Raw genomic sequence first — 27,480 nt, 5'->3', positions numbered from 1 at the left:
ATGGGTTTAAGGACATTAGAAGTTTACCATGTTATCAGCTTAAGTTAAAATCAGCATCTCCAGCTATGACAGAGCTTTTCCATGGTACAATTAGGTTGACATTTAATTCCAGGTAGTGGAACAACTACACTTTCTTGATATAGGCTAAGAGACAGACGCCTCATGCTATCCGAAGGTGAGTTTCAGAGAAGCTAATTTTGGTGGCAGACACCCCATCTCCTTTTCCATCTGTGCATTCACCTGCCCCAGGTTTTGCCTTTTGGTAGTGCTGATGCAGGTCCTTGTGGGGTCAGCTGTAAATCAGATCTTGGACGTAATCTAGATGAAAAATAACACTTTGGATGGTTTATTTGTAAACTGGTTCAATTCAGTGATCTGTTTTCCGGCACAGCTGCAGGTTATGGCTTCAAAAAATGAAATATTTGGCTTTTAAGTTGTTCCCATATGACTTGTTTCAAATATGACACAAGTATTTGTGCAACTTCACCGTGAGCTGGCATAGGGAACTGGTCTGACTTCAGAACAAAAAGTAAAATAAAAATAACTTTTTTGCAAGGTTTTTTTTCAAGTCAGGTCAGCTCTCTGACGTGACTTTGAACATGGCCCCATGTCCATTTGCAGCAGGAACCAGCAGCAGGGAGAAATATCCCCAGTCACTACTGGGGCTGAATGCTCGGTTCTCCAAAACCCCATCCTCCCTGGCACAGCAGAGAAGGTCCCAGTCTGTGGCAGAAATATGGAGCCTGTGGTAAGAAGGGGACTTCTCAAGTCCATTTACCATGAACACAAAGATATTACAAAAGCATACAAAAAAGCCATAGTGCACAGCTGTCCAGTATGGTGAACTGGTCTGATGTTTGGAGGCGCATTCAGTGCCCTCTCTGCCTGGCACATTTCTGTGGTGCTGTACAGGGATCCAAACATGGTTCAGCTCCACATTACCTTTCATATTATTATTATCTATTTAGTGCTACAGGGATAATGATAAGGTGAAGACAAATTAGCTAAAGCTGTAAAGTTAACGCTTATAAACTAAAAGTACATTAAATTGCAGCACGAGCACTTTCATCCATGAGTTTAAGGCAACTCAGCTTATGTGCTGTAGTTTTACAGATTTATTTAATTTTCCATAACTTTCTTTAGTACTTCACTGGCATAGTTTACCAAACGTATATTATCTGAAGAAGGGACTTGTTTCACTTTTTGTTCTGTGTCTGAACATGATCTTCCACAGTGAGGCCTTGGATCCTCGCTGGGTTCACATGCTCTACCACAATATAAATAATAAATCCACTATGAAACCTTTGACCACTTTATGTTAGAATGAAGTGAAAACATGTCCCAATCTTTTTTTTAAATGCTTCACTTTTCAGGGAGCAGAAATGTTATATTTTCTCTGTTTAGAAAGATCTTTCGCATTAATGCAGTATGGCAATCAAATGTAATTTAAAGGACCAGCTATTAATACTATTAATTCTTTTGCTTCTCCTTCTCCCTCCCCAGATCTCCGGAAAACTTTTGAGCAGGAACCCTTGGGGAAAGAAGTGTCCCTGGAGCAAGAGGTCCTGCTCCAGTGCCGTCCTCCTGAAGGCATCCCAGTAGCCGAGGTGAGTAGCAACGGCAGTGTCCTGGCACTTGGACAGCCTAACTAAGGCATGATCGGTGCCTAATGGTGCAGTGAGTTAGGGCATGGCATGATGAATGAATGGGTGGTAATGGAGAGCTGACTGACTGCTGCTCGTAGACAAGATTGATCAGGAACTGATTCATAGCTTTGGATTATGGTGCCTTGCTGGGCAGAGCTGCAGGTGGTTTAGTTTCAGTTTTTTCTTCCCTTCCAAAATTCACAGCTATACCTGGCATCCATAGGACACATAGCTGGTAAAGCATATTAATACCAGCCTACTATCTTTCCTTTTCCTTTTAAAGCAAAAAAAAAAAAAAAAAAAAATTCACTTATTCTGAGAGGCACCTTTCAAGCATAGTGTAAAGGCATTTTAATTTTTAGTTTGCCAGATTATATTTCCCTCACATGTTTGTCCATGTGCTTGTGTGTGCACCAGCCAGCCAGCTCAGCACAAGAGGATGTGACATGGTCCAGTACAGGCTCCCAGGTGAAGCAGCATGAGGTGGGGGCAAATAGGGGATGTGTCTGCCTAATAACCATCTTCAGGGGCTTATCTGCTTTTCTTACTGTCATTTAAGTAAACCTGGAGTGGGTAGCCTGCCCTCTACCTGGCAGGATAGAGCCTACCCTTCAGCAAAATCTGTGCCCACCAACAGCAGTGGGTGTCCCTATGAATGGGAGCTTCCCTAATTGCAGTGGTAGCTCCAGCTTCAGACTCATTGCTCATGGGAGGGGGGTCTCTGAGTCACAGGGGAGCCTCTGAAATCCTAAATCCGCTGTGGCTGTTAAGAGAAAAATTGATTGTTAATGACGGTAATTCCCCTATCTGAATTCTCCTCGGTTTTCTTCTGCCATGCACAGAAGAAACTGTTGCCAATTTACATTAGGATAAGTTAGACTGTCATGTCTAAGTAGCAAAGTGGTTGTCACTCAGTGCTGATGACTGATTTCTCAGGAGATGAAGCTTAAATTGTTACCACCCCATCTAACCCAAGTTTAGATTTAATCAGAATTGCAGAAATGTGTCCACAAACATCAGAAGGAATAATTAACATAGAAGATTTTTCCCATTTTCTTTTTCTGCAGGCTATTTTCTTTCCCTGTTAAGATCCCCAAAACTGTAAAGAGCATTTAGGTGTGCCAAGCCAGCTTGCTGACAACTGTAATATTAATCAGTTGGCTTTCCTCAGGAACTTAGCAGCAATTTTTTATTTTCCCTTCTGATGCTTCTTTGCATCAAATCTACTTGCCTTTTTGCCATGACAGGAGTGTTTGCGATGGGATAAGTTGTTCAGGTGGTGCAGGGTAGTACTGGGGAACTTCATTACCTTTGCTAGAAACAGAGATTGATGATGATGGGTAGTTTGTTTGAATGCAGTGTTACAAGTGCCTCTGAAATTTCAGCAGCCAGTCCAGTTATTCCCTCGGAAAGGTCTGTAATGCCTGGTTGGGCGGCTGGGATCCAAACAGCATGATGTAACACGATGCATGGAAGTGATGTCTGAAAAGATCTTCTGTGAGCTGCTCTTATAATAATTGCACTTTTTCCTGCCTTCTAGTATCCTGGCTGACTCTGTCAGTAGCTGAGATTCATGACTGTACATTAACTGGCTCTGAATCTTATTTGTACCATGGTCGGGGCAGACACCAATTAACACTTGGCAGGCTCAGAAATCGTATAGTCCCTGTCTGACATTCAAAAGAACCATTCTCAATGTTGGTTTTTTTCCTCTTCTGGCTTTTGAAGTCAGAAGGAGATCAAACACCCAGATTGGACAGCCGCCTAATACAGCCTCTTTGTAGATTCTTTCCAACACTATTAAAAGAACAAAGACCTGAACACTAATGAATATGAATACCTTAATGTGACACTTTATTACAGCCACTTGCTGAAGCTGGTAAGATAAATTTAAAAAAATGGAAAGATGAAAGGTAACTTGGTGGGTTGAAGGATTACATGATTATTTTAATTTAGAGATGAATGAGTTCTTTGTTTAAGAATTCGTTTATTTGTTCGGAGAAGTTTCTGATATGATGGTACAGGTAACTAAGTAAAAAAGGACTTGGGAGAAGGCAGGCAGCAGGCTGAGGCTATTTTCCATCTTGTTGAAAGACTGCTTTGATTCCACATAGCATAGGGTAGTGCATATGCTGCAGCTGTGAGCAGCATTTCCAAATGCTTTGGTGAGCATGTACCTGAGACTCTTCCCACTCTGGGCACTGTGTTTTGTTTTGGGTTTTTTTCCACTTACTGGCTTCTGAAGTAGTCACTGGACTTAACACCAAAACAGAGGAAGAAAAGCTTACGCTGTGAAACTGTACAAAATACACATTCATTGTAATGTAATGCTGGAATCCAGAGTCCCAGCATCTTCCCCTTGCTTTTTCTCTTTCATTTTATTCTTTCCCTTCTTTTTGTTTTTTTCCTGGTATTTCAAAGCGGTGAGAATAACCATGCTCAGGGATACATTCTGTCCTCTTTTCAGCAGCTGGGGAATTTAGTCTTATCATTCCCAGCATATTTAATTGCAGTTAACTGTGTCAAGCTCTTATGGATCAGTGCTAGAGCAGATCTTACTATTACTGAAAAGCTGAACCACACAGCAGCATAAAGCTGCTCCAAAGGGCAAGAAGGACAAAGACAGAGATGGGCAAGCAAAGCTTTTAAAGCAGCACTTACCAGTCCCTCAGATCCACTAGGACATGATGAGCATTAGAGTAGGCTCAGGTTATGGCCACTAGAAAAAAAAAGCCTAAGATCCAAATAGAAGAAGGTGTGTTAAAATACACCAGCCTCCTGGCCTGAGGTCAAATCAAAGTACGTCTTGCTTGTTCACTTGGGACAAAGTAAGGAACTGAGGGTTTGCTTGGTCTCTGGGAAAAACAGATCAGCTTCTCTGTGGCCATATACCCCTGCCCACAAGCCCCGACCAGCATCGGTGCCAGCTGCACCATGGCATGCCTCCCCACTCCCAGCTCTATAGCCAATATCAAGCTGAACCTACCTACAGGTTCTGAAACACCCGGGTAAATGTTCTGTCTTTTCCAGTTCATGGCCCAGGCAAGCAGCAGAAGGACCAGTACAAGCACTGTTACATTGGGGTTTCCACACATAGCTGAGGGGGGAAGGGGCAAACTCACATATTGCTGCTGTGAAAAAAAAAAAAAAAAAAGAACAGATGTAAAAGCAAACAACACCCTGCCCTAGCTCCACGCTTCCCTGCCTTCTTCTTTTCCTCAGTGGGGAGGAATAAGATAAGGTGGTAGGATAAGCAGTTTGACCTGCCAGACTCGGCAGGAGCTGCTGGTGCTCAGTGGAAGTCAGACAGTTGCAGCTCCCCAGTGTCAACAGAAACATCCATTTCAATTCCACTCTCTTCTGTGCGTGCATTTTTTCAAACCTAACCTGAGAAGACAGGAAGGATCCCATTCCGCAACGCTCCAACAGTAATGGCAGAGTTATTAGCAATTAACCCCTTAGCTCATTTAATTTGTTCTTTGAAAGATGCCAGCACCGTATTGCACGTGATAAAATATAGTTAGAGACACCGAGTCACATCAAATTAGCTCATTGCGATAGGTTATAGATCAAAATATCAATGAGATGTAAGATTGGTTAATATGCCATAAGCTGCCAGATGAACTTTTGCATTGAAATGTATGATTTACGGTGCCTTTAACAGGGGGATAATTACTTCTTTAATTATAATTGAGGTGTTTCACAGAGTAGTTTAATTGCAGAACAGGGTGTAATGTACAGTTTGGTGACCCAGTTGGGTTTAAAACTGGATGTGATATTTATCCACATTCATGGCTTTAATTAGGAACTAGAGCAAGGGGAAAAGCATCCCTGAGTCAAGAGGCAGAGGAGGGTGTTTTGCCGAGTCAAGATGACTGTGACACAGAATTTATTCAGCTGCTCTTGCATGGGCAAAACCTGGTGGAAGCTGGGGACTTCTCCAAATAGGCAGCATCAGGTGGCTGCTCCATCTAATTGATTATTAATATGACTGCTGTTTGCTTTGTTTCATGAGAGCCACTTATGTTTTGCAGCAGTTATCCCTTAATTGGGAGTTCATGTGTATGCATTTCCATGCAGGTGTGTGTCACTGAGGCAGTGTTTTATATTCCCAGCAGGAAAGTGAGCTCTAAGAGAGGCGAGTAGAGGAGTTTGTGGCCACAAATACTAATTAGCTGGGAAGTGACACTGTCTTTTGCAGTTGCCTTGCAATATACAGCAGAACTGCCTTTGGGTGTCAATGGGAGGAAGAGCGGGGGGGGGGGGGGGGGGTTGTGTGCAGAAGGAGCACAGCCCAAACTGAACGAGGACTGCTCATTCATTTTGCCCTGGAGAGCCATTGGTAAGGTCTGGCAATGCAGGCCTGTCCTTCTCCAAAAGTACAGGATAACGCTCCCCGTAATTGTCAGTGTCTGGTCCCACACATTTCTGTTCTTTTTTACATACTTTTTACACCCCAGTCTGCTGGTGGGTGGTCAGATCACTCTTTTGAGAAGCATGAGAGATAGGTTACACCACCTGCTTGAGGCTAGGCTTGCATTTGGGTCTTGTGCTTTCCTGGGCAATACACTGACTCCTAGCTTCTGAGTTTTTTGAGACCTGAATTTTCTATGGGATCCACCCCTATACTTTTCCTTTCTAGTGCAGTTCCATTGATGCTGATGTAAGTGAGGGCAGAGTATGCTCCTAAGTGAATCAAGTTGCTGTATGATCACTACTGACAACAGGCAAGGATGACCTGTGGGACTGGAGAAGGGTCAGGTTTCCAGTTCCTCCATAAAATATCACAATGGGAGGTTTTCTAGAGCATCGACATGAACCCTGCTAGCTTATCCTCTCTACAACTTGATTTTTCAGTGAAGATGGCCCTGGGATGCTGGTTTTAGCTAACACAAACTACGTCTCCTCTTCAGGCTGTACTCAGAAAGAGCAGCATTTTACCTTACGCATATTTTTGGAAGATACGCAATGTGGAGGACAGCTTTTAGCTGCATTTTTTTATGTGGTAGATGAACATAGCTCCCAACTTTCCCCTTAGAGAAGATAGCTCTTCATCCTGGAGATACTATTCTGTATGCCTACAAGATTAGTCCATCAGGTCCTACTTTGACACTGATTGATTCTTTCTCCCTATAGCCAACAGGCCTTGTAGTGCCTGAAGTGTGAGAGTTACCTCCAGCAGGGCTTTGCAGAGCCCCCAGTTCTTCACTCGAGTTGTTTGATCAGGTTTTGCTGGGTTTTGCTCAGGAATTTCCACGTGCTTCTAGAGCTGATGCGTTTCTTTCACTAAAAAGTGTAACCTGGACAAAATCCTGTATGCGTTTTAAAACTGGTAGGAGGAGTTGTCTGTATGACAACAGGCACTATGCAGCTTTCAGGGAGAATGAGAAAGGGGCTGTCCTCAGGGACCGCAGCCACCCCCAACATCCTGTTCCCTTATTGAATTTAATAGTCCCGAAAAGCATATAGCTCTGTGCTGTGAAGAATGAGAACCATCTACCCATCCAACCAAAGAACCACAGATGTCACATTGGTAAATCATTTAAAGCTGTCTCCAAACAGACCCCTCCCAGTTGCTTCAGGGACTGGGGAGTCCACATGCTCCTGTAGTGCCAAAAGTGCCAACCAACACACGTGAGCAATGGGACCTCCAGCTCAAGTCCCTCTTTCAGGTGGGAAAGGAAGCCCAGCAACTCCTGGTGGCCACATGGCAGCCGCTGTGGTTTTCAGTTAATAATGCCATGATCTGTACTTGAAATTGAGGCTCTATGAAACAAAGTACTCCACCTGCTGCTACCAGCCACCTCAGCCTTTGAAGTTTCTTTTGTGAGACTTCACTTCCCCATTGTGCATAAAGCGAAGCTGTAATAGGGCAGAGACACCCAGCAGCTGTATGTACACCCTGTGTAGATTTTAGTACTCAAGCAGAAAGCTGGATATATGTGCAATTAAGGAAGTGGTTCCACAGCCAGAACACAACTTCCCCTTATTGGCAGCAGAAGCATGGTGGCAACAACTGAACAAAATGTCATGGTGGTTTGCATTTGCTGTCTCATTCTCAATATGTGTTTTGCAGTCTCTCATAGCTGTAATTTCAGCCTCTTTGGAGACCACCCTTTTTTAATTTTCTTTTTTTTAACCTTAAATGGGTACAAAATCTATTTCCAGCACGTAGTACATGGAGGACAGCATCCTCTTCAGCAGGCAGTTGCTGGGATTAAAGCGTACATTTGAAACCAAATCCAAAAATCAAATAACATTCTTCAAAGAGGCACTCAGGTCTCAAGGTACTTGAAATAGCTGCTGGCTCAATAGCCCGTATGAAAACTGCTGAAGTTTTCTCAGTCTCACTAGGGCGTCTTGTACTGTGTCCAAATCAGTAGTTAGCTTCACAAATGTTTTATTCTTACTGGCGTGTGTATGTGTGCCCTTACTATCAATATGATATGGGATGTGTGTCTGTTGTTACAATTCAGGTGAAGCAGGGGAGCTGTGATTTCCCTGTGGCTGTTGGAGGCGATGTAAGCTCAGCAGGGACTGCGGCAAGGCAAGTGGTGCCACCATGACTGGTCGGCACGGCTGCGGAGAACACCAGCCGCAATGCCGGCACAGTCAGGGCACCAGATGGAAAGCAATCCTGCCCTGTCAGCCAGGCATGGGGAAGGCAGGGGTGCAATGGTCTCACCTCCCAGAATGCTGAATTGCCTTTTATCAAGGGAAATCTCTTGCTGCTCCCAGCTGTTTGCATCTTGTTTCTTCTGGAGAATTGCACCGGACGGCTTTGCCTGTGTCGAGAAGGTAGAAGGTTTGCTGTTTTTGGCAGATGCTCCCCACTCTGAAGATGACTCTAGGGCAGGTTGGTGCAGAGGAGGCAATGAGAGACCAGGATCCAGAACTCACACCCTGCTGGCTTTCCTCTTGAGATTGTGAGAGGTGTAAAGAACGACTCATATGATCAGGAGGGGAGGACCTGGATGAGCTCTTATCCCGTTTCCATTCTTGGTTTTCTTTTGGAGCAGATGTGCTTCTGCTCTACTAGTTTCTAAAACAGTCATGCATATGCAAGTGTGCCAAGAGTTTTAAGTGTCTAGTAATGCTAGTAACTTGTATGGCTAAATTTGTGTCAGCAATTAGCTTCTGTAATAGGTTTTCCTGCGTATGTAATCGCTTCTGTGATTTATGTTCCCTGTGTTCATTTAGTCTGCACAGAAGCCTGGCCCGGCTTTGCAAGTCTTAGTCTCTGCGTGTGCTGCCTTATTTCAGGCTGCTGCTGGAAACACCCTGCAGCAGCACAGATCTGGCTGCAGCTCCAAGGTATAGCTGGGGTGGTGATTGCAGGTTTTCTGTTATTGCCGATGGTCTCACTTTTCATGTTGGGTGGCATGTGGCAGGTTCCCTCTGTTAATTAGAACAAATGTGCCAATTATGTTAATGTATCTCCCGATACCAATCAGTGAATAATTAGAGACAACACATCTGTCTCTCACCGGGGAGTGGGATGACAGAAAAGATGCTACAAGGTATGTTGCTCTAAATTACAGCCGCCTTGGATCGTGTGGTTCCTCAGCTGATTACGGGGAGGGCTCAGACTCATGACAGGCTTGCCAGCATGTTAGCAGCACTGGACGTGCAGATCCAGCACAGCTGGTAGGAGCCATGTGCCTCACTGCTCCCCAAATTGCATCCTGAGCACTAAAGAGCTCTGACCAAAAGGTAGCTGACTTCAGGTGTGCTCCAGCTTCTCAGCATCCACAGTTGCTGTGGGTCAGGATTTCATTCACTGCACTCATACCTTTACAGAGGGGCCTTTTCTGGCTAGTCAGTTTGCAAAAATATAACAAAAATGCCTTGAGTGGAAAACCAAAAAAAAAATGAAATGGGGATTTCATGCCTGCTTTGTTCCACGGGCCTGGTATGTAAGAAAAAACAGTTGCACTTTGTTGTAATTTTCCATCACTGTCATCTCCACAAGGGAACACTTACCCCACACTTCATGGCAGTTTTGTTGCCAATTAAATTATTTCTGTTATGATAAGGAAAAACTGATGCCCAGGCTTTTTCTACATATATGCACAACCATCCATACATTTATTAATAACAGTTGGAGGGATGTGCCTGATTTAATTGAATAAATAGAGCTAGCTACCTGTTCAAGAATTATTGTGACTATAGCCAGTAAATATACATCCTCAATATTTAGGCAACAGCAAACATCTACTCTAGAAATGTCTTCTCCAGAGAGTTGAAAAATGGAGCCATGAGGGCGTGATTTGGTATGACCCTGAAGACAGGCATCTTGTGCACTTTGAAATGCCACTCGCCTAGAAGGGTGCAGGTCTCTGGCACATAAATGTCTAGTGTTCCATCTGCCAGCCTTGTTGCAAGCATGGCGGTTTTCCCCGGGCACCAGTCACTATTATTCAGGCAGCGGAATTAAATTCAGGATAAGTTTCTTCATTGACTGGATTAACAGCCTACTTCAGCGAGGGGGCTGCACCTTGGGGAATGACATGGCATCAAAAGAGATCGTTGCTTTTAACTTCTGTAATAACAGTTTGCATACCTGTCATTCATAAATCACACTGTCTCATTCTGCTTTGTTCTCTTCTCTTTTGTGTTTGACACCTGATCTCTTCCTACTTACATGATAGAACAGCCCTGCTCCAATCCCACCTATTCTGGTTACCTCAAAAATATAAATCTAAGGTTTGGTGGTGCAGAGCACTGCAGTCACCTGCACCAGAAAAATGAAGCCATTAGTAACTGAAAATAAGTACTGACAAAAGTCTCATTTACATTTTGTAGTGTGTTTAATTAGTTATCATTTCTGCAAGGACTGAGGGAGAAAACACGTCCACTGGAGGGGTGTGCTCTTCATGTTGCTCTACTGATGGCTAAAATGTATATGAAAGGAGACTCCTGTCTTTTGTCAAATCAGTTTCCCCCTTCAGATTTGGTGACGTTACCATTTGCTACATGAACAGACTCATGACATCATAAAAAACAGGATGCCAGAAGAAGACTGAATTAGACATGTTAAAGATGCATCTTATAAAAGAGATGGAGTTTAGACATGCACAGGCAGTACCAATGTCCTGGCAAAACAGGTTTTTTCAGAAAAAAAGACATCCTGCAAACTTAATGTTTTATCGTTAGCAAATTCTGTGAGCCATTAGGTGAAAAGGATCTTTTTCCTAAGAGATTTGTTGAAGAGCCAGAGGCTGTATACTGAATTATACAGAATATCTTTTTTTTTGTGTGATATTGGCAACTCCTGTTTTCATATCATCTTCAGTGTTTTTGCAGGGATGAAAGGGAATTTAATGCTCATAGCTTTAATTTTGTCTAATCAGCTGAGACTCAGACTGAATATGCATGTGTGTGTTTTTGTGGAGAGAGAAAGTGTTGCATAGTACTGGAAAAAGAGAACCACATGCTTGAGCATGGAGCCTTGCTTAGTGCCCAGGACAGCTAGTGTATGTGCTTGGATGGGCATACCAGAAACATTCTGGGATGAGCCTTCGACCACTGGATGACTGTTGTCCTGTCCTCACTGACGTCCTGATGTCCTCAATGCGCAGAGCACAGGAAAAGTGCAGGTGTATTTGAAGGTGGTACACAGCTGTGGCAGCACGTGTAGCATCTTTTAGAGTCCTGACACAAGTCTGTGGTCCATCCCAGAAATAAGTAACGATATTAAAACCCAAGAAAGATATTTTGTGTGAGAGGCAGGGCTTAAGTGGCAGCCTACCACTGGAAGAGAGGTTTTACAGTCTGGGATGCATGTAGACTTGACCTGTGGGTGAGGAAGGAGCTGAATATTGTCATTGACTGAACAGGAATCTGATTCTGAACAGGTCTTGATTATACCTGGTACCCATTATGATTCAAGAAAGGAGGAAGAACAATTTTAGTCATTGACTAAGAGCTTGTGTCTTCCGTGGTAAAACATGAATGTTGTAGTGACAGAAACACAGCCTCCAAAGTTTTATGTCGTTTTTCTTCCTGCCCTGGTCCTCGCAGACACACGTATCCATTTCCACAGCTCTTTTTGCACCATTAATTTTAAGCTATACGGTATTGATAGTTGTGAGGCTACCACATACTGCAGTGATCTGCTGTGGGAGAGGAGGGTTTAAATCAAGCCTTCCCCGGGGCAGTGCCTTTACATTCACTAAGGTGTACATCTTTGGAAGCAGCTCACGTCTGATGCACACCCACCCAAACTGGGGTAGCGGAGCTGGAGCTGCTTAAAGTAAGGGTAAAGATGGGGAGTGGGCAGTGGGCAGCTTGAAGCTAAGCCCACGTCCACCAGCGCTGGTCTTGCAGCATTGGACCGGCTGTGTCTGGGAATGAATTGAGCCCTCTGTGTTTAAGACCGGGAGAGGCCATTGGGTTTCTCCCCACAGCTTGGGGCAGTCTGTACGGCTGTCTCAGCGGGAACAGGTTCTCTGTTGGTTTGGGGGTATGTTGATGCTCAGGCAGTTTCTCTAATGTCTTTGGAAAAGTGGGGTTTGTAAGAGCAGGTCTTGGCAGTTAGCACCTCGCAGGTCCGGCAGGTCGATTGTGTTTATGTTTTTCTTCCTTTAATTAAATCCTGGGCACGAGCTGAAGTGATCCAGTGACATCAAGGCCCAGCTTTGATCCATCCAGGGCCCCAGTCCAGTCCTTCAGAGCACGCTCGGTTCAAATGAAAACAAGCTACCAGATTTGCAGCCAAATTATATTAGAGTGGCTCGCAGCAGTCAGCTGGGATATAATACAGTGTTTCTTTAGGAAGGCAATAAAGAGAACATTGTCTAGATTAAAAATCACATATGAAAATATTTTCTGTGTAACCAAGGAAATTACGCTTTATTAAAATAAAATATAGCTTACATAAAGAAAAGGGAAAAATAAGCACTGATGTAGTCTTTGTGATTCCCTATTTCCTTGGTCTCTATTTTGTTTAATCCTGATTGCAGCAAAATGGTAACATGCATGTACATGTGAGTGCATGTGTGCTTAAAAACATTGGCATGTTTGTAATTTGTTAGTGTGATCTACTCTGGTGTAGGGCCTCATTGTGTTAGACCCAGGTCAGGTGCGTACAAGGTTACTGCATTATTAGCTGCCTAATTAGACAAGATGTACAAAAGAATGGGTGAGATCTCTGCTGGTTTAGGGTTTTTGATGTTGTAAGGGAATTTTCTGTTTGTAGATATGGTCCCAAGGTATCACCCCTTCCTTATCCCTTGCCTCAGACTCTGAAAGCATAGAACAGCTATTTGTCTCTGTGCAGTAGCTGGCAGTCTTTGAAAATGCATTGATATTTTCAAGGCAAGGCAAGACAGCTGTTGTGTGGAAGGGTGGGAGGGAAGGGGACCTGAAGGAAGGGGTGGGTGTGAAGGGTGTTCTCCCACATTTCTGCCATCCTGTTTTATTTCATTTGGCAGTGTGCCTCAGGTGAGTCCTTCTTGATGTGCCTTGACTCGTAACACTTTCTGGGATGAGCAATGTACTCACACATACTGTGACCGTTGTGGTGTGACCTGGTGCTGACTAACTGCCTTCCCTTTGCCCCTTTGAAACCCCAAGGTTGAGTGGCTGAAGAACGAAGAGGTGATTGATCCTGTGGAAGACCGAAATTTTTACATCACCATCGATCACAACCTGATCATCAAGCAAGCCCGGCTTTCTGACACGGCCAATTACACTTGTGTCGCAAAAAACATTGTGGCCAAAAGGAAAAGCACCACAGCGACTGTAATTGTCTATGGTAAGTGATGCCTTGTCCCACTGCATGTGGATGGATGCGCACTCAAAGCGAGAGGTGGGGCGGGAGGGGGATGCAAAATGCCTGTATGCAACTCTTAGTGCAGGCAGTGTCCAGGCTGGGCCGCCTGTGCTGCCTGTTGACTTGCAGCCATATGCAGGGACTTCAGTAAGGGTTCATTACTGAAAACACTCGGAAGTACGGGCCTGATGGCTTGGCTTATCGGTGACAGACAATGGCATTAAAGGAGGAACAGGCACCTACGCAAGCAGCCAGCTGCCTCACTGAAGACAAGGCAGTTGCTCCCCTTTCCATTACACATGCCGGCTGGATGCAGCAAGGAGCCATTAGGGCACTTGCTCCAGCAGGACTGTCCAAGACATTGCTTTCTACCAACGCATTTCACATTCTTAGTGATGCTTTTCAGAAATAAGAGTAAAACCAAAAGGAAGTTTGTGCTTCCAGATACTGGTAAGAGTGTCAGAGTTCAGCAGAATCTTCCATCTTCTTACATCTCTTTTAATAAATTTATTTTTGGTGTCTACTACCAAAACATACTCTGATGTCAGGGGCAAAGTAGCAAAGCATTCTGGGAATGCAGTTCATAGGCACACAACCTAGCTTAAAAATAAACATCGAGGGAATACAAAGCGTGGGATAACATTACTCTGTGTCTGCATCCACAGTCCTGATATAATATTGAGGCTGGCTGTGCTTTGGCTGGGGAGGGGTCAGATGAGATGCCCTCCTGAAGTCTCTTCCAGCCTGCGTTGCGCTGCAGCTCTGCCCCACCAGTTCAAGCCTTTGCCCCTGCAAAGTTACTGCCCCAATGCGTCCCAGGCAGGGGTATCCATCAGAACAAAACCTGCTCTGACGACATGCCAGCTGACTGTCCTGGTGTTGCTTACAATCAGCTTAATTATAGGATAGACAAGTAGGAAAAAATCCCTATGATTATCCCTAATATTCATTTCATATTCAGGGTAGCAGTTAGATTTAATTGTAAGCAGTTGCTTCCCTGAAGTTACAATGAGGGCCTTTTAGTTCAGTTTTTATAGAAAACCGACTGAATTGAGTTGATTAGCAGTGTTTGTGATATTGAGGGATGGACCATGCAAGAGCACTGTGTTTTGTAACTGTGATGAATGCAGAAACAAAAAAATGCAGGCATACTGCAACTCTTCCTCATACATATACAGCATTTTTTTCAACAGTGCAGTCAAGAGACATATGTAGGAGAACAGCCATTTTTATGGGGTTTGCTGCCAGAGCTGCTTAAGGGTTGTATCATATCACAAACATTTGGGTTTAGGGAATCTGAGCAGTTAGTGTGTTATCCATATCCTGGTGATGACATTATTATATAGACCACCACAGCTCTTTCTTCATCCATCTCTCTATCCCAGAAACTGAGGTGGGTGACAAAGAGAGTCAGCATAAATATCTTCCCAAAGTTCAATAGTAAAAATGTATTTAGTGTGAGTTGACTCTGGACAGCTTAAATATATGCTATGGAAGTGCTGGGACATTCATATGCACCGGCTATGTCCACAGAGGGGTGAGTGAAATTGTCCTGACATCCTGAAATCACCTTCTGGAAAGAAAAGGAAAGAAAATTATCAATTTGTAATCAAAGGACAGGGGTCTTTCAGCATGTATAGATGATGGTTACATCCAAGAATGAGCTGGAGTGCAGGGTACCTCCCTTTGGAAAATGGTGCAGCTGTCAGAGCGCAGGCTTCTGGCTGGCGGAGCTGTGGGTGGTCTCTGAACCCACAGGGATTTTGGCCCTACAAACGCCTTAGTCCTGGGTCAGGTCGGTTGTCAGGAGAAGGCGGGTCACCGGCCAGCCCTAATAGTCATCAAATGGTATTTGTCATTCAGCGTCAGCATTTCTTCGACTTGTACAATGACTTCTGGCATGCTGTACATTCAGTACGTTGGAGACATGGGTTTGTGTCTGTTCAGTGTTGCTTCTCGTGCTCTTCCCAGCCGTCACTTGTGACTCCTGTTGGAGGCAGCATGACACAGAGCCAGAGGTACCTTTGGGATGACCAGGGTGGCTTGCCTATACTATCATACACTTTCTCTCTTGCTTTTCAGTGAATGGAGGCTGGTCTACCTGGACTGAGTGGTCAGTGTGTAACAGCAGATGCGGGAGAGGCTTTCAGAAGCGTACAAGGACCTGCACCAATCCTGCCCCACTCAACGGTGGTGCCTTCTGCGAGGGCCAGAGCGTTCAGAAAATAGCTTGCACCACTCTGTGTCCAGGTTCAGTATGAACAGTACATAGCCCTAGATAAACAGTTTGTCTGTCACCAGTCATTTCAGGAGAACTCTATTAGTTACAAAAGCCTCCTTCTCTTTATTAATAAATCCAACATTTCAGTGAATGAATATGAAATTGTATTGCGTAAGTAGATAAAATCATCATTTACATCATACCAAGCAGCAAGGGATTCAGCCTTACTTTTGCACACAGCTTGCACCGGTGTCTCAACCCTGGTAATTCAGGGGATTTGGGGAACATTCAGAACTTCAATTGTGGGAGATAAATGTTGAAAGCTCTGGAAAAGGATTGGAATTTGAATATAGAAAGCAACTATGATGTAAATATATTTGCAGCATCTCTTCAGTCCAGCTGTCAGAGCAGGTGAAGCGTCTGGGGTGTGGATGTTAAAATTGAGGCACGTGTTTACTTGACTTCAAATACAAAGATGTTTATACTGGAAAGATATGTGTATCCATGCCTTTAAAAGGTATTTAAATGTAAACTTCTGAGAAATACAAAATTGTCTCATGCAAGGTAGTTGGTGGCTTTTTTTGTGACAAAAGTTCTGCCATCTGTCCTATTGTCCAATGCTTTCCTACCTCTGCAGTCCCACTCAAATCGATGGCAGTAAGGTCATTTTCATCTTGTGAAGCTTGGCCATCCAACTCTGGGTCTTAGTGGTGGGTGGAACTTGATGAGCTGAAATTTCATCTCTGGTCGGTATTCCAAGTGACTGACTCCTGGCTTAGGCTGTGTCACTAGAACAATTTCATAGTTTGTTCTTCAGCTGTTCAATTTAGTGCTTTTGAAAATCATTTGTGGGATTTTGAAATGTGCTAAACACGTTCTCGATTCTGCTCATGTGAAATAGTTTGGTGCCTCTAGATATATCTTTTAATAGAAAATATTTAACATCAAATATCTTCCTACTAAAGAAGAATTTCTGGCCAAGCTTAACTTCCTTAACTTTAACCTCTTTGTTAAAAAATGCCAAAAAAAACCCCCAAAACCACAGATTCCTGACTTGTCGCTCATTTTCTTGTACACATTGAGCACAGATAAACTGCTGACAAGTTTATAGAAAGGGGAGGAAAGAGCAGAAATGGGGCCGGCGCAGAGAGAAAGGAAAGGGAGAGTGAATGTGCATCGACAGGCCAGAAATAGAACTTTGAAGAGCAGACTGACTCTTTTTAAGAAGATCAGACTGACAATCTTTCTGCCTTGCCAGGAATGGCCAGGAGTTGCAGGCTAGCTTGTGCCGAGAATTGCATCGCTCCAGCTTGGTCTCGCTTTTATGTACCCCATAACAAGTCGTGTCCTTTCTTTGTCTCAGTGGATGGCAAGTGGACGTCCTGGAGCAAGTGGTCCACCTGTGGCACGGAGTGCACCCACTGGCGCCGGAGGGAGTGCACAGCCCCGGCGCCGAAGAACGGGGGAAAGGACTGCGAGGGGCTGGTGCTGCAGTCCAAGAACTGCACCGATGGGCTCTGCATGCAGGGTAAGTGCCGCTGTGATGCCTCCGGGATCGGGGATGTATGTGGCCGCAGGAAAACCTGCAAGAGCTGCAGATCAGCATCAACGACCTAAAGTCACAGAATCACTTGTAGGATGGAGAAATGAGTTAATCCAGTTCTCACCAGTCTGGACGCCTCACTCTTCTTCCCTGAAGATGAATGTAATGCCGTCTGAGGTTTATGAAGTTGAGCAGTGAAGAATTAGAAAGTCTCATAACAGAGCCCTCTCCTCCCTGCCCTCTCCTCCAAACAGTCCTTCGCTCTAATACCGGCTCAGCCTATGTCCAGGGAAGCCTGGCAGTGACTCTTATGGCAATGCAAATGAAAAGCAGAGGGTTTAGGGCAAAGCCAGCATTTCCAAAAGAGTAAACTTGGCAAAGCAGATCAGCTTATGGCTTCTTACTGTCAGGAATGGTGGATGCATGTGTTTCTACATATAATAGTTATGCCCCTTTTTCAATTTGAGGTGCCCTGTAGTACAAAGAGGTACCCTGCATCTATTTAGTGGCTGTGCAAACTTCCTATATAGTTATCAGCATGCTGCAGCCTCATGAAGATCAGGTCTATCACTGAAGTCTATTCTGCCTGCACCTATTCACGCCATGATCGTGCCTTTGTGACTAATAAGAGCGAGAAGTAAAAATAAGTAGGCTTTTAGTGTGATTCTGACATATGCTGATGAACAATTAGTCTTCTCTGCACCCCATCAGCTCTCAAAAATGAGGTCTTCTCTGTTTTGCTGGTGCATTGAAACTTCCTTTCACATTTTGTTAGCACAATAACCTGAGCCAAAATCCTCACATACACCTCCTGTTCCTTCATCCTGTCTCTGCAGTATTTCTCTGTCAAGCCTCAGCTCTCCATTGCCCAAAGCCTTGTGGTTGTAACTGTCTGGTATCTATGTGTCCAGATCATAAAATGCTTTTGAGGTCTCTCATGAAAAAGGAGTCAGGAATTTTTATTCTCTGAGGCAGGTTACCTTTGACTGAAATAGTCACAATGACAGAAAAGTGACACTACTAGCTAATAAATAGGTCTACTTCTTGAAAAAGTGCCATATAGGTGGCTACTGTGCTGGCAGCGATCTCTGAGCTACTCTATGGCACAGCATGGCCATTTGCTCTGAAGTTTCCCAGATTTAGAAAAAAGGCTGCTTCAGTGTGGCTTGCACAAACACTTTCATCACGTTAAAAACTATTACTCAATGTCAGCAGCCTATAAAGCTGTAATTCCTCAAAACGTTTGTTTTTATGGGGAAGACAGAAAGTGAGATTCAGAGCTCCTCTCTTTTTTTTTTTCTAAAGGTAGAAAAAAAAATAAAAATCCAGCCACGTCTGACTGTATAACACCTTGGTGACTTTTATAGTGGGGAAGCTAACATACCCCTAGCTCCAGCAGTGTGAATAAGTCATTATGGGAAATTAGGAAGAAAAGATACATTTCCCCATATAGAAGAGCTCTTCACTATCAGATTATATTTAGACAGGTGTATGTCATCTCTGTGTATGTGCATAAAGAGAGCCATTTAAGCAGAAATCTTGTGGAAAAGTAGATATAATGGTACAGCAGAATAAAAGCCCTGTAGGGATCTCATTTATCTGTTGATGGTATATTGCATTTTATTTGTGAAAGCGGATGCTGATTATAAAGCAGAGGTCTTCAGCGGGAGAGAGGGTGAGGCTGTTGTGAATCCTATTCTGTTTCATATATATGTGTATAAAAAATGGTAATGAAAAATATACAGTCACATATTGACCTGCTTGGCTTCAGGGGCTGTGATAATCCTTCAGTGTTGGAATTTAATGGCAGTGTTTTAATGGTGTCTTTATACTCGCGGGGTTTCATATACCTGTAAAACTTGCAGTCCTGCTCCCTGATCCATCACTGCTGAGAAGATTGATTTGCCGTACTTGGTGGCAGTGTGCCTGCTGCTCTCTCTCTCCCTCTCTCTTTTTCTTTATTTCTCCTTCTCAGTTTATGCAAAACCAATCTGAACACTTACATTTTTACCAGCGTGGATCCAGATTCATAGCAAATCTTCCTGCTGAGCTAGGAGGAAACACAGGACTCCTTTCATTCCTAAAACACCATGCCTCTTTCCACATTATTTGAGGCTGGTGGGGACTGGCCTGGAACTGACATTTCTCCTAGCCTGGAGACCTGTGGATCCACAGCAGACTTCTCCAACGCCTTCATGCCAGTGGGTCTGGCATGGCACGGTGGCATGGAGGGAGCCACAGCCGCCTTTCCTCTGTGGCTGTAGCCCTCTGGGAAATGTGTTGGCCGGCTGCTTACCTGCACCATAGCCAAATCCTGCTCCTAGGTGCCCTGGTGCTTCCTCCTTAGTGTACGTCTTTAGTGAGAGCTTGAAGGTTGACTTTGGCACCATGGGCATAGTTGAGGTCAAAGAATTAGTAGACGGACCTTCTTGCCAGGAGTCATTAGGATGTTGCTTTGAAAAAAACTCACTTGTAAATATATATCTCTATATAGCTGTACATAAAAGATATCCTGGAAAATGTTGGATTGAGTGAGTCTAATTTACAAGCCCTTTCTCTTCCAGTCTATTATTCACTTCAGTGACATCAGCTGGATAAATCAATAAGCTCTTTCATCAGACTGCCCGTGCTCCAGCAAAGAGCAACAGTCTGCACCACTATTGATTTCTGTGGGGATGAAAACTGTGGAGCTTTCTCCATCCCTTGTAATTACAGTATTTTACACCCAAAGCTCTAGTTTGTGCTTACCACTAACTGTGGCATTTCTCGTGCAACTCTGCTGTCACATTTATTCAGACTAATGATCTTGCTAGTACACACATACGCTCCCTTATCCAGTAGTTAGTATTTTTCTGTTAACATGAAAGGATGAACAGTCATTAAACTAGAGAGCCTGCAGAGAGACAGCAGGCTGAATTGAAGAAGAAAAGCAGCTGTAGTGAAAATTCAGGACGGTCATTGCTATTTTAAGTTTCCAGATACACAATATTGCCTAGCAGGTCCCATTATAACAATTTCATAATTCCCATAATAGCATTAATATGATCTTCCGGAACAAAATATGCTGTAGGTGTAAGAAGAATTGGCTGGTTACCACCCACACTAGTTGCATTATTGCCTCCAAAGTTGCATTATTTCCCATTTGAAGTATGAGTACTATGGTAAATACTTCAGTGCAAGGAACAACACTTTTAAAGGCACGCACTGCATCTCACAGGGGATCTCTATAAACTGAAACACTGCAATTAGCCCTCCACTCATCCCACCTAATGACTTTGGTGGGTGTTCTGTGTGGGAACCAAGAAAGCGAAGCACTCCACTGCTGGCTCAACTTCAGCACAAGTAGTTCCCTTCACTAGATCACAAATATGTTTAAAGCAACGTACAAGGGGAAGTGCTTTGCTGGGCCCAGTCTGGAATGACTGCGAGATCATGTGTGTGGTACCAAACAGACGCCAAAAATCCCTGGCGGGCCGAATTCTGCTTTGCGTTATGTGTAAAATGCTGCTGGTAATCAGGAAGTGTTGGGCAACCTATGAAGAGAGTTAGCTGTGTTGCACGGTTATGTTAAAGGCATATTACACGAGTCATGACGTGCAACTGTCATGCTCACAGCATGTCACCTGTGTCTTTTCTGTTGAGGAACTGAAGTGACAGTGTTCAGATCTGTATTGTCCCTGTCCTGAATAAATTAGTACAGAAAGTCCATAGGCGTGAGGTTGGTGCCTGTGCATGCTGGCAAAGCTGTTGGTCTTTTCTGAAATCATGCCTGTGATACGCAGGGTTGGCACTAGCACAGTCAGAGGAAGACAACCAGTGCTCCTTCTTCAGCTCACTCTTGGCTTTAGTAGACCACTGTGGCTTTCCATAAAAGGCTGGCTAAGTTGTGCTTTCAATTTTTTCCAAAACACAGGGCTAGCTATCTTACAGCAGCAAGGTAATACTGAAGCACATGTTGTCGCTTGAGGACTATAGATTATATAGTTACAAAAATAGTACTGTTGCTCTTTGTAGTAAAACCTGTTTGCTTTATACAGTCTAACAATATGGAATACAAATCCATCATTGAATAGGGCCAAAAGGAAATTTCCACTTGTGAATCATTGCCAAGTGTCATCAGATCCAGTGTGGACTTTTCCTTTGTTGCTTGGATTTAAATAAATGCGCATGAAAAGACTGAAACGTGCTACTGTTGCTAAAGAATGGAAGAAAATATTCATAAGATCTTCATCCGTCATCTGGACTAACTCTCGGGTCACTTTGGTTCTCTCCCTGCATGTAGCTTAACTACTTGGAAATTCAAATAGATACACCACTTGAGAAAAAGGCACCTATACCATGGTGAAGATGTTATTATCAGACTAGTAATTCCATTCCTTGTTAAAAAAAGGTTGCCTTCTAGTCAAGAGTGAATTGATGTGAAATGATGTCGGCAAATCTGTATTTGCTGAGCACTTTGAAATCCTCGTCTGAAAGGCAGTATGAAGTTCATAAGGTTCCCTCTTACAAAGATAGTGCCTAAGCGAGTGAGAAGATGCAGTTTGTCATGCTTGTGCACAAAATGGTTAACTGCTGCCCTTTTCCAGTCTCATGCCTGTTTATACACAGATCTTGAGTAGAAAGCAAGGTTAACCTGATACTAACATCTCTTTCTTCCCAAAACATATATATTCTGCACATGCCCGGCTTGTTTAACATAACATGCCAGAACCTCTGATGGAATAAGCATTCGTTTCCCTTTTTGGCTTGTTTTGAAAGCAGGCATTCAGGGAAGAATTACAGGGCAGAGCAGTTTGATGAAGACCTCTGGTCCTCCAGAGCAGATTAGTGTGCAAAGAGCAGGGGAATGTTTTCCAGACTCCAGAAGGTAAGCAAAGCTCTCTCAAGGGAGACTGCAACAGAAGCCTGTGTGTGTAGAGGAATGAAATAAACCCTTTTATTAAGAGCATGTGGGTCAAGAGAGAACTTCTAATATGTTCAGTCTGTCAGCCTAATGATATAGCCACCTGGCCTGTTTCGCTAAGCCCTTGCAGGGCGGGTTTCATTCATTTGAAGAATGCATCTCATCTGTTCCTAGAGGAAGTTTTCTGTAATATTGTTATTTGATATGAGTAAAGAGATGTGTCATTCTGTTCTCAACCCCACTACTATGTAATGGTGTAGCAGCCGAGGGAGTTTATGCACACATCTCAGAATTACGACTCATCTTTATTTTTATTGTAGTGACATGAGAAATCCCCAGCTGAGAAGCGTCCACAGCCTGGTAGGCCCTCTGCAACTGAGAGCTCTTGCCTAGAAAACCTACTGCTTGAAGCAGACAAAAGCATTGAGAAAATAGAAGTGCAGAGCCACGAGCAGAACCCAGGACACTGAAATCACTGTGTCTTACCCCTGTCAGTTCAGAAAGAGCTACCTCCACATTAATTTTAATGAAAGGCAAGTGCTCTAAGATCTCTAGGCTGTTCTCAAAAATCTGAACTAATTAAAAAATATTATAGGCATGCAGAGAGGACAAAAACCCCAACCTTGTCCATTTGTAATTTTCATTCTTCTTAATTCCCTTGGTTTTTTTCTTTTATTCTTCCCTTATTCCTCTGCACATTAAAAACAAAACAAAACAAAACCCAAAAGTTATGCAGACAGATGAAAGAAAAAGGCAAAGCTTACAATAAGGTCTAACTGACACATTAACTTCATTGTAGAAAAAAACCCAACCCATACAGTGACAATAATGAGTGTTTATATTTTCCTTACCATGTACAAAGGTGGGTATATTTCATGACTTTTGCTTTCCTGGCAGGGTGACAGGCAGAGCAAGGTTACGTGAGCAGCCCAAGGCTCATTAGGGAGTCAGTGACAGAATCAGGAGTAAAACTCAAGTGTTCTCTATTTCTAAACCTGTGTTCTACAGAAAGGACTAAAACATTGGCAGCATCCTTAAATGAAAACGCATGTTGGGGAAGGAAGTTTCTGTAGTTTGGGAAACGAACATTGAGCTGATCAGCTGATTCTGGAGTCTCTGGGATTTTTGAGGTTATAAGCCAGGGAATACAAGTTACCTTGCCTGTAAGCTTACAGGCCTGCCAGAGGTTTTGGTACCTGTCACTGAACAATCATGTGGATAATTGGTGCTTTCTATGAGCCTTTTTTCCCCAGCATTACTAACAGTTTCAATCCCCTCTTCTAGATCCTCTTCCAGCTGTCACTTCCTTCACCTAGCTATTTGCCATGTGTCCTCTTTTCAGTGCTGCCCTATGTCCTTATTTCAGCCCTCCCTGTAACCTGTTTGCTCTTGTCCTGCTACAACTGCAAAACAAAGCAAACCCCAGGAAGTCTATTTAACATTCAGTCATTGCAAACTTGGAATTTGCAAATACATGATCTAGCAAATTGCAATGTTAGACATGTGTTTACTTTTGCTGTCAAACATGCATAACAAACCCAATGTTAAGGTTCTGTGCTTCTAAGATACTAAAGACTGACATAAGATTTAGCCAAAAGGTCAAAGTCCTTAACTGTAGAAGACTGCAAAAAAAGATTTGTCAAAATTGCCTATTCTAATCCACATCAAATTTTAGCAACAAGTTATCCTACTCTTCCATCTTCCCTCACTCCCATATAGATGACATGCCTGTTTAAACTCCAGCAAGACCTTTCTAGCAATGTTAACAAAATGTCAGAAATCTAATTTAAAATGAAAACATAGTTGCAATCTTAATTATAGAATATTATAAACTCCTGTTCAAGGACATAACAAGAGAGGCTCCCCATTTAACCTACCCACTCAGGAAAGATCTGAGATAATACCCAAGTAAATAATCAGTCACAAAACCTCAAGCTCCCTGTTTATTAGCCCACCCTGAACATGCCAATAATTAGTCCGTTAGAAGGAAAATAAATTACTGTGCATTATCTCTGGGATGCCTGATATCATATCTGACCTTCAGCATCATTACTGGAGACATGAAGGTCTTTCTTTAGAATAGCAAATACAGGAAGAAGCTGGGCACATTCTGTCTGAGAGTTTTTTGCAGCTCCAGGGACTTTGTTTGGTTTTGTTTTGGTTTGGTGTTGTTTTTTGTTTTTTTTTTTAATTTTTAACCACCACAAATAAGGTATAAGACATCACATCTTCTTGTTTATGTGCTGGAGCTCCTGGGAAATAGCAGGAGAGAGAAACAATTAACAGCAATTACAATTCAAAGATTATTGTTAATATTTCTCCTGTGGTAAATTTGCATTAGCAACATGTTAAGTGAACATGAAACCTTAACACTAAACAGTCAGAACATGGGGTTTACTCCAAGGTTCCTCTTGTACCATTAACTCTGCCCCATTGTAGAAAAGGAAGTACTGGAAGCTTGTGCAGTTGCAGTCTCTGGACAGTGGGACCTGCACGGAACAATTTAAAACTCCTGAATGTCAAATTAAGTCTTCTAAATTCCTTCTCCTAACATGAGAATATGTGACTGCTTGTCCATCATAGGGACTAGACAGAAACGTATAGCATTGCAATGCATCTGAATTAACATGTTGAAAGCCCTTGAAAGTCTTTTTTGAAAGTGTTTTTTGCAAGCTTTGAGCCTTTGCACATTGTATTGATCATCTAGAATTTCCTTTAAAAATAGAGAAACTCAGTAAGCTGGTGCTAGCTGTAGGATTGCTGAGAGGTAATGGTGAGCTAGGTAAGGCAAAAGGAGGCGTAAGATGGAAACAGGACTAGTAATAGAAGGTCACTACTACAGTCACGGCACTGCAAACACTGCAGGGGCATGTGCCTTTTTTCTTCTTTGTCTCAAAAATGTCTTTTTATAATGGAATTCAGAATTGCTGCATGTGTCTTCCCAGAAGTGCAGAGTTTTACAAAATCTGAAATTGGACTGACTTTGAATTGAGAATGGCATTTTACAGGAAAAGGGAGAGAAGCTGAATTTCTAGAACCTGGAATTTGGAAAGAGCAATATATACTTTTTTTTTAACCCATTGAGGTCCATTGAACTCAAAAATCAACAAAACAAAACCAAATTTAAAAAAGATATTAGGGTTCTTAACCCAATTTTATTCAAACTTTTCAGGATAATTTCCAAGTCTGAGACTGATTATAGAAAATTTAAGCAAAAGCCAAAGATTTTAAATAAAATTCTGAGCTGGGGAAAAGAGGAAGATAACTGAATTAATGCTGAAAGAAGCCCTCATCATGGGAATTAAGAACAGAAGCAATTGGGTGCATGTTGCTTGGGACTGGTATGGAAAAAATGACCAGCTTGGTGGCTTTGAGTTATTAAATACTGGAACTCATCTGACGTGTATGTATCACAGAGAAACAAAGGGTTGTTTCTGGAAACTCTCGTTTCACAATGTATGCACTACATACCTACTTTACATCCTCTAAGAACCGCTTCCTTCAAATTTTAGGCATCTGCATGTGAGAATTAGTCTCTGTTCATCTGTCCATCATAGCTCTGTGGTTCAGAGCCTGTTGCCAGCAAGAGCTTAGTCCTACTTCAGTGTCGCTACACTAGATAGAGCCATCAAAGTAGAGAAAGAAAGGCAGCAGTTGAATGCATGCCGCCTTCTTTTCTTGGAGGCAATTTAAGGGCATTGACTTTGGAGCCAGAAGGGGGGTAAGTGCTGTTACAATATGTTATGCTCAATCTGTTGAGTTCATTGCAACAGGATGTTATTGAGACATGTCATGTGGCTAGGCTTTCAAAAGGGCCACGTAATTACGTGACCTTAGCTCCTTTTGAAACTGCTACATAGAGGGTAAAGTAAAGAACATTTATAGATTAGAAGCAAGTGGTGCCAGATTAAAATATGATGCATTAAAGGAACAAGCAGTTATGGTGTGCTTTATGCAATCTTCACTTTATTAAGTGGAAGTGCATGTCTCCAACTCTCACTGACCTTGATACAGTCTCAAAATATGTATCATTAACTGTGACCTCAGCAGCTGATGGTATAAAGCAATTTCTTAGCAGGAAAATTGTAAATATTTTTGTAAATATCACCCAAACTCTATAAGCCCTAGTAAATAAGTGCCCAGAAAGATCACCTTCAGCTACTCCACCATCTTACCCAGTTACTTGCTGGGAAGAGGGAAAGTAGCTGGGGAAAATACAAATGGAAAACCATGAATTTTTCTGTCTTGTGAGTATTTTATTTTCTGCAAGCAACAGAGTAAAATATTTTCATAATCCAATCAATTCACCCTAAAATTGATATCCATTAATACAAATTCAGCATGACTAGAAAACTAGCAAAATCTATTAAGGACCAAAAAGGGGAGCCACTTACAAAATTCCCTCTGCATGAAGTCGTGACCTAGTGTTTTATACCACAGAGATAAAAGCTGTCTTTAAAACATATCAGTTCGCAGACCAAGGCAGTATATTCCCAGGGCTTTGTAGGTAAAAATCAAACACAGGATTTCAGGATGCCCATTGTCATGATACTGAGTTCCCAGTCTGAGCACCATGTATGTGTATATATGCCCATGAATATGCTGAAGGGTATATTCTTCCCCAGCGGAAAAAAGAGAGCTTAGAAAAGTTATTTTGGTGACTCTTTGGTGACACTCTATTTCAGTTTCAGTCTCAAGGGAGTCAGTGCCATAATCTCTGCACAGTTATCTTTCATAGGTCTGAGATTCTCCATTACCAAATGCTTCATTTTTCCCGAATTTGGCAGAAGGTTTATCTACTCCTCCCAAGGAAAATTGCAGCAGATGAATTCATGCTGTAAAAAGGGTCAGCCTGCGTATTTGTCAAAGCTAATCCCCTAAGGCAGGTGATCCTACACATGCAGATACACTGAAGGCCATTCATCTACAGAGACTTGCCGTTGTGTTTCTTGTGGCCTCTGGCACAAATGTGTTTCCAGAAGGTCAGAGCAAGACATGTGGGACCAGAATGCTCAGGCTAGACTTCCAATGTTGGGGATCATCTGCCTTCCCAAACTGCACCAAACTAATTAAATGAGCTTCAAAATCTATTTAGTTAAATGATCACAATTTCCCAAATCAGTGCAAGTGTGACTGATGCTGAAATTGAGTTAAACTAAATTGATAAAAAGCCTGCTGAAGTCTTTTCTATATACCAACGTCAGATTGGTTTATCTTTCCAGTACAACCTGACATATTCACCCTTCTCCACTTTTCCCAGTGTGTTACATCATTAAGTGCTTGAATTGCTCTTCACATGCTTTATAGAAAGAGAGTAGGCAATGCCTACGTAATGCACCTTTATAATGATACATCTGCATTTGTACAAAGGATTTGTGCCAGTATAATTAC

General features: G+C 42.8%; 1 protein-coding gene across 1 annotated transcript in view; it reads left to right on the top strand.

Moving 5' to 3' along the window:
• Positions 1 to 27,480, top strand: part of UNC5C (unc-5 netrin receptor C) — a 262,862-nt gene that overhangs the window by 199,848 nt on the left and 35,534 nt on the right. The window contains exons 4-7 of the mRNA XM_075030825.1: positions 1,504 to 1,607; positions 13,224 to 13,404; positions 15,505 to 15,672; positions 17,007 to 17,171. Of these exons, the coding sequence (XP_074886926.1) occupies positions 1,504 to 1,607; positions 13,224 to 13,404; positions 15,505 to 15,672; positions 17,007 to 17,171 (618 nt within the window). The remainder of the gene's footprint in view (positions 1 to 1,503; positions 1,608 to 13,223; positions 13,405 to 15,504; positions 15,673 to 17,006; positions 17,172 to 27,480) is intronic.

Source organism: Buteo buteo, chromosome 1, assembly GCF_964188355.1.
Source record: "Buteo buteo chromosome 1, bButBut1.hap1.1, whole genome shotgun sequence".
In the NCBI taxonomy this organism is placed as follows: domain Eukaryota; kingdom Metazoa; phylum Chordata; class Aves; order Accipitriformes; family Accipitridae; genus Buteo; species Buteo buteo.
The sequence above is the reverse complement of the archived record's forward strand: the minus strand, read 5'-3'. Positions and strand labels throughout refer to the sequence as shown.